The following is a 17,112-nucleotide window of genomic DNA, read 5'->3' on the forward strand; positions in this document are numbered from 1 at the left end:
CAGCGAAGGCCGGGCCTCGTCACTAGTCCCTGGGTTCCTTGATCCCACCTGCGCTCACCTTTTCTTCCAAGCACCTTGGCTCTAACTGCCATGGTCCGACTTTGGACTATGTATTTTTTACTGTAATTTTTAACTAAATTCTGTTAGTAAGAACAGTTGTGTTCTCGCGTAACTGAGGATGCCCGTCTGGGACCAGTAGGGTCAGCGCTTGAGCTAAGGAATCAACACTGGCAAACACGCGCCTTATTTTTCCATGCATACCCGTTTTTTTCATATTTCTTTAGTAGTAAAATATACGATAAATTTGCTGTTTTAACCATGTTCAAGTGTACAGTGCTGTGGCATTAAGTACATTCACGTTGTGCAATCACTGCCCTCCATCTTCTCCCCAACTGAAACTCTGCCCCCATTAATCCAAAACGCCTCATTCCCCTCCCCCAGCCCCTGGCAACCACCATTCCACTTCCTGTCCCTATGAACTACCCTAGGGACCTCACACAGTGGAATCATTCAACATTTGTCCTTTGTGAGTGCCTTATTTCACTTGGCATAATGTCCTCAAGGTTCAGCCGCGGTGTAGCAGCGTGTCAGGATGGCCTTCCTCTTTTTTTTGTTGAGACAAGGTCTCACTCTGTTGCCTCAGCTGGAATGCTGTGGCGTCATCCTAGCTGCTGGGCTCAAGCGATCCTCCTGCCTCAGACTCCCGAGGAGCTGGGACAACAGGTGCACACCACCACGCCCGGCTAATTTCTTTCTATTTTCTTAGTAGAAACGGGGTCTCGCTCTTGCTCAGGCTGGTCTCGAACTCCTGAGCTCAAGCGGTCCTCCCGCCCGGGCCTCCCAGAGTGCTGGGATCACAGGCGAGACCCACGCTGGCAGGACAGCATTCCTTTCTGAGACTGGGTGGCACTGCATCATGTGGCAGACCACACTCTTTATTCATCCGCGGACGACACTTGGGTCGCTTCCACCCACGGCTAACTCGCGCGCGAGCGTCCGCCGCCTCCCCGCTCCGGTGCCGGCAGAGCGCGCCTGCGGCCGTCTTCGCAGGAGGGCGGGGGAGGCAGCCCCTCTCCCGGGCGGCCCGCAGGCTGGGCGCAGTCCGCTTCTCAGGCGAAGGCTGGGCCACCACCCGGGCTCAGGCACCCTCGCGGCAGGAGGGCGCCTCCTGGGGGCGGGTCGCGCCGGCCTGTGGCAAGGTGGGCAGAGGGCGCAGCTCTCACATTTTGCCTGTGTGAACTTGCGCCTTGCCGAGGTTTTCCTCAGACTCGAAGGGGTCCATGACGGCGACCCCTTGGGAAGGAGTTACCTTACCGTCCCCTCCGCGCGCGAGACACCCCTTTCTCGGGCACGGCACGTAAGTGCCATTGCGGGAGGTGGGCGCCCTCTGCCGGCTGGCGGCGGGGCCTGGGTCCGGCTCTGAGCCCGCGGCGCCGCCACCCCGGGGCTGGAGGGGAAGGTGGGGAGACACAGACGGGTGGGCTCCGGCTTAAGCTCCTTCTCCAAGGCCAGAGAAGGCACCCAGGTGGTGACATGAGTCCCAGGGGTGGGGGTCCAGAGGCATATGACCTCAAAGGAAATTACTTGTTTCAATTCACAGACACAGGAGAGTTAAAATGTACATTTTTTAAAAACATCAGGAAGACAGAGCTAAAATGTTTATGGAGGATCAGCCCCATGGTTCTTTGTTAGCCCCACAGCAAGGAACTGGAACTTGGTTTTGCAAAATTAACACACCCCTGTTGCCCTGCTGAGAGAGATGGGGCAGGGGCCCAAGGACGGGCCTCCTGGCATGGTATCAAGGGATGGATGCTAACTTTAGCTCTTAGAACAACTCCAGGCAGCTGCTTCTAGGAACAGGGGCATCAAACCCAGCCCAGTAGGGAGAACCTAGCTTTGCTTATTTTTAGTAAGAAAAGCAAAACCACTTGCTAAGTGCTAGGCTTTGTGCAAAGAGCACTCCCCCCAAAAAAACCGTATTAGAAGGCACTACTTGCATGCTCACTAGTGGATGTAAAACCAACCACACGGCAAGATTAAAAGTAGAGCACCTCATTTCTCAAAAAAGCAGAAAAACAGTTATTCTCCCAAATGTTCCAAAACTAAGAATTGGGCAAAGTTTGTATTCTGTAATTTACTAACAGTTCATTAAATTCTGTTTAAAAGCAGAATTCGTCATCTGGTGCTCTGTATCTGACACTATTTCATGTTTCTATGTTCACTGGATCAATTGAACATCACAGATGGGAAAGGAAAATACATTATTCCAGCATAGCCACGGATGTGTGTCTCTATCCTTTGCATCTTGGGTCTGTCTCTTCTGATTTATCTGTCTACATGACGGGGCCAGCAAACTACCACCTGGGTGCCAGGTCTGGTCCACTGCCTCTTGTTGTACCATCTACAAACAAGAATAGATTTTACCATTTCAATTTTTTCCTCTCTCTGTAAAATGAGGCAAGTAAGAGTTGGCATGAGGATCAAATGAAGTAATAATTAGATTGATATAAACATTTCATTAGAATAGCCAAATCCGGCTGGGTGTGCAGTGGCTCATGCCTGTAATCATAGCACTCTGGGAGGCCAAGGCAGGAGGGAGGATCACTTGAGGTCAGGAGATCAAGATCAGCCTCGGCGAGATGAGACCCTGTCTCTACTAAAAAAATAGAAAAAATTAGCCAGGCATGGTGACACATGCCTGTAGTCCCAGCTATTTGGGAGGCTGAGGCAGGAGACTAGCTCAAGCCCAGGAGTATGAGGTTGCTGTGAGCTAGGCTGATGCCACTGCACTCTAGTCCAGGTGACAGAGCAAGACTCTGTCTCAAAAAAAAAAAAAAAGAACAGCCAAATTGACCTAAAAGGGCAATTTAAAGGATGTGTGAAGCCAGGGTGCCTGGCCGGTAATCTGGGGAAAATGACATTTACGCAGGAACTGTGTCCTTTCAGTAGCTGTCCAGCTACAGCACACATGGTTCCAGTGAGCCCTAGAGATCCAAGCCTTGCCCCACACAAACACGAAACAAATTATTCTCACCCCCTCCCAAAACAAAAGAACAGCAAGGAGCTGCAGAATGACAACCATTAAAACAACTACCATTGCTAGCATGTTCAAAGAATTTCATATTCATTAACTTATTTAATTCTCACCCCAACTCTGTAAGATTTGACAGACAGGAAGAGTGTGAGTAACCTGCCCAACGACACACAAATGGAACATGGTGGAGCTGGAGTTTGAGAACAAGTAGATCACTGAGCTACACTGACAAATTTAGTTGCAGAAACCCCAAAGGAGATATAGAACACAGTTTTCAATAAGCAAGTTCAAGCCAGCATTTCCTAATGACAGAAGCAGACTGTCTAAGGGCAGGATTGTCTCAGAGGAAGGTACGCTGCACGGAGCCCAGGAGGGCCCAACCTATACCTTGAACATATGGAGACCTCAGCCAAGGGCAGCTGAGTTTGCCGCCCTCCTTGGTGCCTGGTGCTTAGTCACCTCTGCAGCCTCCACCGCTCCAGATCCAGACCTGGAGGCGCCTTAAAGAGCTGTTAAAAGAGAACACATTCAACAACAAAAATGATCTTCATGGCACATTAAAAACAGGACTAAGAGGGCTTCTGTGAAAAGGAAAAAACTTGCAGATTAATTCCATTGCACAGACGTGTGCCCAGGGGCTCTGCGGCCGGCCCTTGCTCTGTGGGTGGCCATGCCTCCACACAGCTTCTGCTGGGCTGCTCTGCACAGGTCACAGTGGCAGCAGGTTCTCAGCCTCCACCGCTTTCTCTTGTATAGCTGATCACTGAATTCCCACTGATCCGTTACCAGTTTGGCTTCACCTCTTGCACAAATGCTGTGATTTTCAGGGCTGCTTGTCATAGTTTTCCTGTGTGCAGTGCTGTTCTAGGTGGATTGTTTCTGATGTGGTTTTCTGATTCAGGTGAAGAAAATATCATCTTGACTCCTCCCCAAAGAAAGTATTCTCACAGGGCTCTGACAAACAAGAAAGAGACTTGGGAGGGACCCAAGAGCTTCCTTGGCTGCAGATTCAAGGGTCCAGGACCCAGAAGTAAATGGTCTCAGGCTGTCTAGAGGTGGGCACAGATACTTCAAAGATGCACATAACAATATCAACTTCTCTGAATAGTAGCTACTCCCCGCCAAGTAATCCTCCTAGAAAAATATTGATCAACCTTGCTTTATTCCAGAAAGAATTCAAGACTACTAACAGAAACTACAAGGAGGGAGTATACATTAAAAGTGTGAAAGTCTTCTTCCAAAGCCTGTGCTCAAAACACTAATATCACCATAGGATTTTTCCAGATATCTGAGTCCATGCCCTCATGTCCACTGTGTCCAATGCTATTTCTTCCTTATTACCCATGGAGACTAAGGCAGCCCAGTCTTACCAATAACCTCCTCCCAGCTCCCACACCTGCCTCTAGTAAGGGCAGGACCACTACTGTTCAGGTTATTCCTCTCGGTGTGGAGGGAAGGGAGCAGGGGACCACGGGCAGTAACTGTGTAGAGCACATACCTCCAAGAACAGTACATGGTACGGTTAAAGCAAATCCTTACAGCAGAAATAGCCAGTGAATAACAAAGTCACTGATTATTCCTCTATTTATATTTGTATGGTCAGTAATTTCCAGATTATGGTTTGAATATAGGTGCCTACCCATAAATGTGTGAACTAGTTCATTTCCACTTTATGAAGTACATGATATGAAATTAAAAAATACTCATGGAAACATAAAGCATCTGTTTATTATTGCTATAATCAAGGCAAAATCTCTTAGCACAGTTAGCCTTGATAATGGAAGTATAATCAGAACCATTACTCACGAATTTACAGTTTGTTCTTCTCTGCTGTTGAGACCTCATTGTTTCACACACACCATCTACCCCAAGACCTTTATTATACAAGAGCAAGAATGAACTTGGAAATCACAAAGCATGGCCTGACCACTTGCCTAGGTCCTGACTTCAGACCAGTTGCTTACCCTCTCTGAACCTGTGTCATCCTATGTTAAAAAAAAAAAAAAAAAGGAGCAGGAGAGGAGAAAATAGAATAAACTTACAACTGAGACAACACAGGTGATAACTGAGAGAACATGAATGAAATTGCACCGTAAAGTAAAAAAATTATACAAAATACAGCATCACTGATAACAAGGAGGGGTAGGAATCACCACTCAACAGTCCGCGTCCACAGAAGCCTGCATGGCAGTCACCGAGCATCTAACCCTGTGGCCGGACAGAGGACATGAATGACCAAGTCTCACTAAGGAAGTATCTGGTTGACAAGCCACTTAACATGGATTCAACTGTACCCTAGAAACACTTTGTCAGTTTTATTTTACCTTAATATACATTTGTACAGGAATAATAAAAAGGCTATTACATAACAATTCAGTGAGTTTTACCTAGTTTCAAGAATAATGCATGCAGTTACAAATGAGAGGTAGAAACACTGTATTAAAGATCTAAAAATACAAACATCATATAAATAAATGTTCAAATTAACTGCTGGAATTTTATACAGATAAATAAGGTAAAAATTACATTACTTTGTCAAAGGAAAACCATGTTTTGTTTGTTTTTATCAGTACACTAAAATTAGATTCATGCCAAAGAGCTTCTGTATAATTTGTCAAAGAGTTCAGATTATTTTATGTGAAAGGATTAAAATAAAAGTATTAAAACTGGTGAAGGGTTTATTCAAGTATTCAAGCAGGTAAGTAAAAGAAACCAAATAATATACAAGGTAGGAACCGTTCCTGAAGGGATATTAAGTTAACGGCCTGAATTCTCCATGACTAGCTATTTCGTGAACTGTCGGGATTAACATGAAAAATACACATTAGGCTGGAGAGAGCTGCCCATTTTCCTAACAGAAGACAAACCTTATTTTTCACTAACTTGCTTAGAAACTCCACATTACTAACAAGCCTTTAGATCACCAACTTTGTTTTGGCCCTAGGAAAATTCCAAGAGTATCTCTTGATTCATGATACTTTTTCTAATACTGCCCAAATAAACCTAGGGTCATAGGCATCAATGCACATTCTGCATGCACAATAAAAAATGCAACCAAAAGCAAACAACCAGCAACTCAAAATATTACTGAGATAATCTGTAGGTGTAGATGAATAGGTAAAAAAAAAAAAAAAAAAAAATGCAAAGGTTCACATGAATACAAGTTTTTGATCATTTAAAAGTCCACTGGAGATTACATGTGAATTCTGAAAAGGTTGTATGTATATAATCAAGTAAAATATTTTAAACAAGTCCATTGTGCCTCTGTTAGTTTTAAATCGCAAAATCCAATATACAGTTATTTTAATAAATTAGTGCAATATGAAAGATTTTTGGAAGATTAACATGTGTCCATATTAGATCAAATTGAAGATTTCAAAATTTCTTCCAGGAGCCATCTTTTGCTTCTTCTTAAGCTATTTCTTCCTGAGCTGTTTAAGGATGCATGCTCAGATTTGGACAAACTTACCCCAAATATCAAACTGCCTGGATGAGATACGGATTTTTTTACTTTTAAACCTCAGCAAACACATGGAATTTCACACATTGCTCTGGTGAACTGAGCCACTCACTTTGTTGCATTTTTAATTATCCCTAAGAATAACTGTACTGATAATTCTAGTTCTAAGGTACGTTTATTTACCAAGTTCAAATTGGCAGCCCAGTAGAACACTCTTGCTTCTGCTTCTACAAAGAAAAACGGAGGGGGTGATTTCTCCGATAAGGCAGATTTCCGACAAATACGTAGTTTTTGGATTGTTTTTCCGTTTTGAAATCACTGCTTGTTCTTTGGTAGTCACCAGTTAAGAAACTATAGCTTCCTGGGGTGGGTGACAGAACCCAAGCTGTAATCCCAAATGCATCACCTCACGCTCCCACTGCTGGTCCGCGGGACGAGCCTGCTGCTGCTCACACGGTCGCAGTGCTATAGCAGAGTGCCGACAATCTTCTTTCAATACTAGATTTATCTAGAAATAACAAAAATTAAGAACTAATGAAAAAAATCAGTCCATTTTCTACACTGTCATCTCTATTCTACCTTTGCTCCAAAGTTAAAAGTTCTGAAAACGTTTTCCTCTTTCTGCCTGGTAATAGTTTAGATGTGATTTCTAGCTTAGTGCTGCACGGTGGTAAGATTTAGGTAAACGGCCGGGCGCGGTGGCTCACACCTGTAATCCCAGCACTCTGGGAGGCCGAGGCAGGAGGATCGCTCGAGGTCAGGAGTTCGAGACCAGCCTGAGGAAGAGCGAGACCTCATCTCTACTACAAATAGAAAGAAATTAGCTGGACAACTAAAAATATATAGAAAAAAATTAGCCGGGCATGCTGGCGCATGCCTGTAGTCCCAGCTACTTGGGAGGATGAGGCAGAAGATTTAGGTAAACGCATCATATAAAGAACATTTAGGTTTTAACAGCTAACTTGCTGACGACTGCAAATAATTTTAGGATTTCCATGCCCTTGTGGCCATTCAAAATGTGGTATGCCTACATACACTCCAAGAGATCCACAACCTCCTCCTAAAAAACTAGACTGCTGGGCTTATATTTGATAAGTAATCATATCATCCTGGTCTCCTATCAGTCTCCACTCTGCTATCTATGCCAAATTTGCAGTACATAGGATCTTCATAGGATTCTTCAGTTACTAAGGCCATGAAGCTAAAATAGTTGCATTCAATAATAAAAACAAAGTTTTCCTACATATGTGAACACCCCCTGCCTTGCCAACAAAGTAAAAGACTAGTGACAAACGTCACCAGTGTTTTACATACATCAGCCCTAATCCTCCCAACAACTCTACAAGGTAGTCATCGTTATTCTTACCTTATAAAAGAAGAAACTGAGACCGGAAAAAGGTTAAGGGATTTGCTCAAGGTTGGAAAGCCAAGATTCAAACCTAGGCAGCATGACTCCAAAGTCCAAGCTCTTTTACTTTACCTGACAACTAAATTACAATCAATAAATATACTACTTTATAAGTAAACTTACATTTATGTACATTTTCAATATCTGAAGGGTCCTGTAGAATCTTAGTTAGGCCTTCCAAAAGAAGGGCTGCCTTATGATAGCGATAAACAATATCTTCAGTCTGTTGAAACATCTCATCCAGGGCTGCAGACTGAACCTGGAACCAGTCAACGAAAACAAGAAGATTCTCAATTTTCCCAAGAAAATACAAATCCGTTTGGGCAATGCACTTTTAAAGGGGATATATCTAAAATTAACATATTTTGATGAAATGGTATAATCTACCAGACTATATGAAACTTAAACATCCATCAGGATGAACAAAACACAGAGCATGTTCTTGACAAGTTATTCTACATTCAAACACAGTCTTCTGGTACCCAGAGTCATGACTCACAAGACTTACACCAGAACCCTTCTAAACTGGTTCTTCTACGACTCCACTAAAAAGTTTATTTCAAACATACACTGTCACACAAGGGTACCTGGCATTTCATTAAAGTAGATTTTGTTACAATAATATGATTAAATGATGTTAAAAGTCACTCATTGGCTCCTTTTTCTAGTCAAAGATTTTCTAGTCTAAGACTCATAGATACTTATTAAGCACCTACTAAGTGGCCGGCACTGTGCATACAATGAAGGAGAACGTGCAGTCTGGAGGGAGATACCGGCTTGCGAAACATGCAATTCTAATTCCAAGGGGCACATGGTATTAGAGGGGGAAGCACTGGGTGGTACAGAACACAGAGGAGATGTATCTAACCCAGATTACAGAGGGAGGAGAAAACTAGGGAAGGCCTCCAGGAGGTGGTGTTTCTGCTAAATCATAAAGGAGGAGGAGTGAGCTAGGTGACAGGAAAGGAGGGAAGGGGCTTTCTAGAAAGAGGGCATGTAGTATTCTTCACAGGGGTTTTCCCAAAACATTCTGATTTTCTCTTTAATCATTAAATGCCAGTACTCTCAGTAATCTAGTATCCTAATTTACTTGTTAATATGCTCTTTCAAAAAATAATTTAAAGCAGCTTACAATAAAGTAAATAAAATGGATAAAGAATAAAAGAGCCATGAAAAGGAAGGAGAAATATTAGGTTGGTGCAAAAAATTAATTGTGGTTTTAGCACTGTTGAAACTTGCCATTTGATATTGGAATACATTCTTAAATAAATGTGGTTATGTTATATATCATTTTAATATGCATTACTCACTTTATTTTTTTTGCTAATGACTTATTACTTGCTATTTATTTTATATTTATTTTAGACTATGGAAATGATGTTAGACAAAAAGCACATTTGAGCGACCTTCTTATTTGGGTCATAAAGCAGCAGAGACAACTCACATCAACAACGCATTTGGCCCAGGAACTGCTAACGAACGTACAGTGCAGTGGTGGTTCGAGAAGTTTTGCGAAGGTGACGAGAGCCTTGAAGATGAGGAGCACAGTTGCTGCCCATCGGAAGTTGACAACAACCAATTGGGAGCAATCATCGAAGCTGATCCTCTTACAACGACACAAGAAGTTGCCAAAGAACTCAAGGTCAACCATGCTATAGCCGTTTGGCATTTGAAGCAAATTGGAAAGGTGAGAAAGCTCAGTAAGTAGGTGCCTCGTGAGCTGACCGAAAATCAAAAAATATCATTTTGAAGTGTCATCTTCTCTTCTTGTATGAAACTACAATGAACCATTTCTCGATCAGATTGTGACAGGCAACGAAAAGTGGATTTTATACAACGACTGTCAACGACCAGTTCAGTGGCTGTACGGAGAAGAAGCTCCAAGGCACTCCCCAAAGCCAAACGTGCACCCAAAAAAGGTCATTTGGTGGTCTGCTGCCATTCTGATCCACTACAGCTTTCTGAATCCCAGAAAAACCATCACATCTGAGAAGTACACTCAGCAAATCGATGAGATGCACGAACAACTGCAACGCCTGCAGCTGGCACTGGTCAAGAGAAAGGGCCCAACTCTTCTCCACGACAACAACCAACTGCACGTTGCACAACCAGTACTGCAAAAGTTGAACAACTTGGGCTACAAGGTTTTGCCTTGTTCGCCATATTCACCTGACCTCTCGCCAACCGACTACCATTTCTTCAAGCATCTTGACAACTTTTGCAGGGAAAATGCTTCCACAACCAGCAGGATGCAAAGTGCTTTCCAAGAGTTCATCAAATCCCGAAGCTCAGATATTTATGCTATAGGAATAAACAAACTTATTTCTTGTTGGCAAAAATGTGTTGATTGTAATGGTTCCTCTTTTTTTGAGACAGAGTCTCACTCTGTCACCTGGGCTAGAATGCTGTGGCATCAGCCTCGCTTGCAGCAACCTCAAACTCCTGGGCTCAAGCGATCTTCCTGCCTCAGCCTCCCGAGTAGCTAGGACTACAGGCATGCGCCACCATGCCTGGCTAATTTTTTCTATTTTTATGAGAGACAGGGTCTCACTTTTGTTCAGGCTGGTTCTTGAACTCCTGAGCTCAGGCGATCCTCCCACCTCAGCCTCCCAAAGTGCTGGGATTACAGGCGTGAGCCACCGCACACGGCTATAGTTATGATGGTTTAAAATTCATGGTCTGAAACTACAATTACTTTTGCACCAACCTAATAAATACACAAAGTGCTAAGACCTCTAAGCTTAGTAAGCAGCCAGTGCACAAAGAGGAACTTATTGAAGTTACAAGGCTCTTATTGTAAGAAAGGAAAGCACCATTATAATTTCTCATGAGAGGACATTTTCCCCAGTACAAAATTCTAAAAAATTTATGGTATGAAGTCGTAATTCAGCATAGAGTTAACAGTTTAGAATAATATAATGTATATTATTCTTGTCAACAGTTTATATTCCAAAGTTATTTTCATATGATTATTTTAATGGATTTCAAAGTAAGACCAAGAGTGTAGTACAACCATACAGTTCAAAGCAGACAAATAGGGGAGAGTCTATGTCACTATGGTAACAATAAGACTGGCTAATAAGTTTCCCCACTAACCACTTCTCTATCAGCCCCTGTTTTACCTATACTTCAGAGCAATTTTTCCTAGTAGAGACAGAAAACAAATTATTTCCAATATTATAATCAATTGGAAAAGTAGATTTTACTTTATTGTTTATGCTTTAATAAGGTTAAGTAGAACCTGAGCACATGAGTTTTAGTGGACTGGTTAACAAAGCAGTATTTTTTCTAATAGTTTTACCAAACCAGAATTTCTTAAACAGTAGATGTCAAGCAGGTATTCAACTCAAAAGATACTCTTAAAGATAAGTGGTACTATACAATATTAAACCTTCAAAAGGGTTACCATTTCTACAGCACAATTATAGATGAGCTTCTCTGCAGTTACACTGTTGATTTCATCAATAAATCTCTGTTTGTCAGAGAAGAAGCGATTCAGCTTTTCTGTAAGTTTCTTGCACATGGTGATGCAGAATTTATAGCGTTCATTCAGATTTTTGACAACTGAAAAAAAGTTGAGATGGGAACTAATTTTAGTTTTCCTCCAGAAATAAAGACATAGTGACATGTACCTGTCCTGCTGGTATAAGGAAGGTGACACTAAATGATCACTGAAAAAAAAAAAAAAAGACTGGAAATTGGATTCTTTCATATGTTCTCTCTTTTAGTATAGAAAGATTGAGAATAAAGCACTTCTGACTTCTCTCTAAATCAATTAAATGATGAAAAACTAATAACCCAGCATTTCCCCCTATTAAGAATATTGAGGCCAGGCATCGTGGCTCACGTCTATAATCTCAGCTACTTGGGAGCTGAGGTGGGAAGATCCCTTGAGGCCAGGAGTTTGCGAACAGCCTGGGAATACAGTGAGACACTGTCTCTAAAATATACATATGAAAAAAGAATTAGCCAGGTGGGCTGGCGCATGCCTGTAGTCCCAGCTACTCAGGAGGCTGAGGCAGGAGGATCACTAAGCCCAGGAGTTTGAGGCTCCAGTGAGATATGATCATGTCACCGCCCTCCAGCCTGGGCAACAGAGTGAGACCCTGTCTCTTTAAAAAAAAAAAAAAAAAAACATATTGAATAACACAGTAATTCCTCATCAAAAACTTCTTCTGTTGGTATGACAGGGAAGCAACTCAAGGACTCTGGAATCAAGCACTATCACCTCCTCTCATACCTTGTTTCACAGCTGTGGATGGGCTCAGTTTACCAGACTTGATCTGAGCCTTGGCAAGATGCAGAGAAGCCGCAAGTAGCTGTGCTGCTTTCATGTATAATACCAGCTGCTCCACCCGCCTGCACCCAGAAGACAGTAGCAGAGTGTTATCTTGTGAACCAGTAAGACCTGGCGCTCCACACATCAGGTCACCATTACAATAGCCTTCTAGGCTGGCACGGTGGCTCACGCCTATAATGCTAGCACTCTGGGAGGCCCAGGCAGGACTGCTTGTTTAAGACCAGCCTGAGCAAGAGTGAGATCCTGTCTCTAAAATGTAAAAAAATAAAAACAAAATAGCCTTTCTAAAGGGATAGCATCCTCCTTAACTTCCTAATGCACAAATAACTCCTCAAGGGATGGAGAAGGATGTGTGTATTTTGAAAACAACAGGTACACTCAGATAAAAATCAATACAATCTCTTTATCATCGAATATCTTCAATGTTGTAATTTACAGGAAAGAGGCAACACTAAGATTGCATAAGATCCAAGTCTTGGCTCATAAAGCGAAATCTAGTACAATGATATAACTTAGAGGCTTCCTTGAAGCTTTTAATAATGATATGATCTTCAGTGGATGACAATTCCTACATCTCAGACACGAATTTAGAGAAAGCACGAGGAATGCAGAAATGAATACAGAGGGGAACCTACCCCCAGTCTTTGCTCAGCTGACTGATCTGGTCCACAACCACACTCTCTTGAATCTGGTACAAGGACACAGCAGATGTGCACAGCTCAGGGTTTCCTCCCCTCACAGCTGTCAGGTCCAGCACACAGTCAGTGAACATCAGCATCACATTCAGATGGCGTAAGGTGTCTGTGTGTTCTCGCTGCAGCAAAGCCAAAATTTCCAGATTAAGAATAGGGACATACCCATTTCTGTATATAAACCATGGCGATTGCTAATGCTTTTCTACAAAGTAGGCATCAAGATTATAATGATACTCTCTGCGCACTAAATCACACTTCTTGCTGGTTTATGAATTTTATAATTCTTATAATTTCAGAGATGTTTATTTTAATTTCTGGCACTTTTCTAGTTAACAGTGATTCCTAATATCAAAGACCTAAATTTCTACGATCTTCTCAGTTAAAGAGGGGAGTATAGCATACATAACAGCATCCGGAGGGGTGTCATTTAAAAATGTGTATTCTAAAATTAATGTTGTTTTGAGATTAATTTTTAGTTATAAATACATTTTTCAATCTCAAATAAAACTAAAAGTTTCTCCCTCTTTCAAAGTTAAAGAAAGATGGAAATCATTTTCCTAGAGACGGGAATAAATCGACTTTTTAAAAGTCTCTCTGCTCTGTGACAGCATATTGGACTCTATGATCCAATACACTGGACAGGTAATAGAACATAATTTATACCTAATCTGATGGAGACTGAAAAAACTCAGAATTGTTTTTTTCCAAGTTTAGATTGGATTAGACATTTTCAAATTTATTGTGAAATTACTAATTCTCATTCACACAAGACGGAAATATTAGAGATCCTACATGGAGAGATAATTTGTACCTTAGTTAACCTAAAGAGTTGATCATTTTAATTTAAACATCGGGCTAAGTCATGTTGCATCCAGGGATCGAGGACACATTATTCCACTGAGTGTTGGCCCTGAGTCCTTCTTGTTCTGGATTTGTACTCAAGGTGCTTCAGATTACATACTTCAGTTCTACAGGTTTTCCCTGTAGAACTGGCTCTGTGGAGGGAAGGCACCGATCTACAAACATGAGCATCTAGTTTGCTTGGCAGGTCTATTTCTCAGTGTCAACGACTAATCTAGCATTACAGTTTATTATTTTCAACCTAGGTTTAAGTGTATTGTTTTTATCTTGTGAAGAAAAGCAAATGTTTTAAATATCCTACAACCTATCTACGTGTCACTTCCTATGAACCAAAGCTTGTTTTTCAGTGTCACTGCCAACAGTATTCTGAACATACAGCGGCAGTGTTTTTCAAACAGGAAAGTCAAAGAACATAACTGTGTATTCTGTTCTTTTGCCATCACTAGAACATTCTCATGTCACTTTAACATTACATTAACACGCTACTACAGTCTCGTCTCTACCTCCATCAGCGTCTCCTCTGGCAGTTCAGGGGCTTCAAAGGTGATGAGCCCCTCTAGGCTAGGGGGCGAAGCACCGTAAGGCACGTATCTCAGGCTGGGAGCTGCCTCTGCTCCTGGGGGGGAAGAGCCCAATCCCGGCCCAGGTGGGGAGCCCACACACACACGGCCACTCGCAGAGCACAGAGAGCCTCCTGAGCTGCTGGATCCCACTGCAAGGAAACACAGGACACGTGGCAGTGTCCAGAGTTAGGGGCTTTCACACCCACTCCTATTCTCATTTACTGGACAAAACCTACTGAAGTAATAAAGGAAATGTTAAAAGAAAAATCACTGATCCCCTACATACTATTCGAGGACACAAATAGTTTTTATTTTTTCGTCATCACTTTTATTTCTTATCCATATGTACATTTTATATTAGACATCACAGCTAGTATTTTATAATCTGTTTTAAACGAATTTACATCATATTAATTTCTCCTTGTTGCTCCATTGGCCTCACAATTATAAAAAATGCATGCATAGTGGCTCACTAAATTTATATACATAATGTTTATCTGGAGTCATTTATACTATTTCTGATTTTTTTTCATATTACAAATAACAACAGGAATGAAACACAGTTTTTCCTTCTTTTGAGTGATTTCTTTTTGATAAATACTCCAAATTGGTATTACAAACAGGAATGAAATTACCATAGATCAAATACTATAAACATTTTTACAGCTCTTCCTAAGAATTGCCCTACATTACTTTCCAATGCAGCCATGAGTAAGCACATAGATCCCTCTAAACCTCAACAGCACTGGGCATTATACTTGTTAAAAATGTCGGTGTAGTTAGATATAAAAGGCTACTGTCTTAAAATATTTTATTATTTAAGATTTTTAATGGTCTAAAAAATAAGATTTCAGAGAGGAGCCAAGATGGCGGACGAGACAAGCCGCCAGTCAGAAGGTCTCTGCAAAAAAGACGAATTTTAGAAGAAAGAGAAAAAAATAAGGTAGCAGAGAAACAGATCGGGTGAGGGTCGGAAGGAAGGGTGCCTGAAACTATAGGAGACTCCACGGGAAGACGTTGCGGAGGACAACTGGAAGGAGAAGGGTCTCAAGAGGCTTGGAGACCAGCGACAAGGGTAGGTGGAGCGGTTAACTTCCCCCTCCCTTGCATCTCGGACTTCTGGCAGGCTCCTGAGCGGCTGGAGAGACCTGCCGACACCAGCCCAGAGACGGCTGCTGCCAGTGAGCAGTGGCCTCTTGCGGACTCAGCGCTGGGCTCCCAGCCCCTTCGGGGCACCTCCCCGGACGCAGACCTGAGTCTAGCGGCAGACACCATAGTGCTCCGTTCTCTCCTTCCCCCTCCCTACCTGTGCGTGCCTAGAGAGACAATTTAGCCATCACATGGAGGCATCTCCAAGGAGCGGGACCTTTCCTTTTGGGGCCCTACAGCAGACTGAGGGGCACTCAGACTGCGAGTTCCCTACCCACCAGCCCTTCCAGGTGCTACTTGCCTGGGGACTCCAGGAGAGCGGGGCAAATCCCGAGGTGGAGTGAAATCGATCCAGCTTGGGCGCCCTGTAGGTGACTCGGGACCAGCGCCGCTCCCCCTGGCAGGGTCAGGGATTGATCTCCAGGGTCCAGGGGTCAGGCCTGCAGACCAGACCCTGTACACCGAGGTCACGATCGCGCTGCCCTGGGGCACGGAGGAGGGATCTGTGAAGGAGCCTACTGAGGAGTGTGTGCCTTCAGGGGCGGATCGCGTGCCTGACCAGCGGCCCTCCTCGTAAGGGAGGGCTGTACACCCAGCTCCGGCTACGATCCTGGGTGCGGAACCTCCCAGCCCACGTCACAGCCAGGGGAGATCCATCAGCCTGAGGCCCTGCTTGCTGCTGGTGGAGGCCTGGGGGAGGACACGGAGAGGGGGAGATTGGAGGGGAGCGAGACCTGCTCCAGAGTGCGGGTCTTGGACAGCCCCACCCCCCAAGCCCAGACTTTAAGCTGAGTGGAGCCATTTCAGCCCCTCCTGGCAGCTCTGCACAGAAACAAAGAGCAGAACTTTGACCCTTCTAACAACAGCTGTGGAGCCTGAGGGCAGGCTTATCCAACCCAGCCCCACCCAGACTCATTCCGGGTTCTGCCCCCACTGAGGGGGAGAATAAGGACAGCTCAGGCTAGGATCCTGAGTAGGGAACCTCCCGCGCACAGCCCACGTCACAGCCAGGGGAAATCCATAGGCCTGAGGTCCTGCTTGCTGGCAGAGGCCTGGGAGAGGCCACGGAGTGGGGGAGAGTGGAGGGGAGCGAGACCTGCTCCAGAGTGCGGCGGGCCTTGGGCAGCCACAGCCCCCAAGCCCAGACTTTCAGCTGAGTGGAGCCATTTCAGCCCCTCCCGGCAGCTCTGCACAGTAACAAAGAGCAGAAGTTGATCCCTGGTGGAGCCTGAGGGTAGGCTTGCCCAACGCAGCCCGACCCAGATTCACTCCTCCCACTGAGGGGGAGAATAAGGACACACCTGGAAATCCCAGGGCCCCACCCACCATCCGAGGCACAAGAGGGCCTCTCTAGAGGAGTAAGAGCTAGCTACAGGACCCAAAAAGAGCACCGCAGCTCGCTCCTCCCTGCAAGTGCCACCTACTGACAGGGAGATCATCCTGCACACCCTTTTACTGCATCTACTGATTCATCATAAAGGGTGTGGTCGAATCTCACCCACAAACACCACCTACTGGCTCAGAGACTAAACAGGGCGTGTCATTATCCAAACGAAAATTTAAAGGCAAGAAGGAACAACTGATCCAGATGGGGAGGAACCAGCGAAAGAACTCTGGAAGTATGAAGACTCAAACGGAAAGC

General features: G+C 43.9%; 1 protein-coding gene across 1 annotated transcript in view; it reads right to left on the bottom strand.

Annotated features, from left to right (window-relative positions):
• Nucleotides 1–6,652: 6,652 nt before the first annotated feature.
• ULK2 (unc-51 like autophagy activating kinase 2) overlaps nt 6,653–17,112 on the bottom strand; it is a 112,583-nt gene continuing 102,123 nt past the window's right edge. The window contains exons 22-27 of the mRNA XM_012651444.1: nt 14,262–14,470; nt 12,838–13,016; nt 12,143–12,261; nt 11,309–11,466; nt 8,026–8,161; nt 6,653–7,002 (exon numbers count right to left, since the gene is read on the bottom strand). Coding sequence (XP_012506898.1) covers nt 6,944–7,002; nt 8,026–8,161; nt 11,309–11,466; nt 12,143–12,261; nt 12,838–13,016; nt 14,262–14,470 — 860 coding nt within the window. The 3' untranslated portion in view covers nt 6,653–6,943. The remainder of the gene's footprint in view (nt 7,003–8,025; nt 8,162–11,308; nt 11,467–12,142; nt 12,262–12,837; nt 13,017–14,261; nt 14,471–17,112) is intronic.

This window comes from Propithecus coquereli, unplaced genomic scaffold, assembly GCF_000956105.1.
Source record: "Propithecus coquereli isolate 6110/MARCELLA unplaced genomic scaffold, Pcoq_1.0 Scaffold355, whole genome shotgun sequence".
In the NCBI taxonomy this organism is placed as follows: domain Eukaryota; kingdom Metazoa; phylum Chordata; class Mammalia; order Primates; family Indriidae; genus Propithecus; species Propithecus coquereli.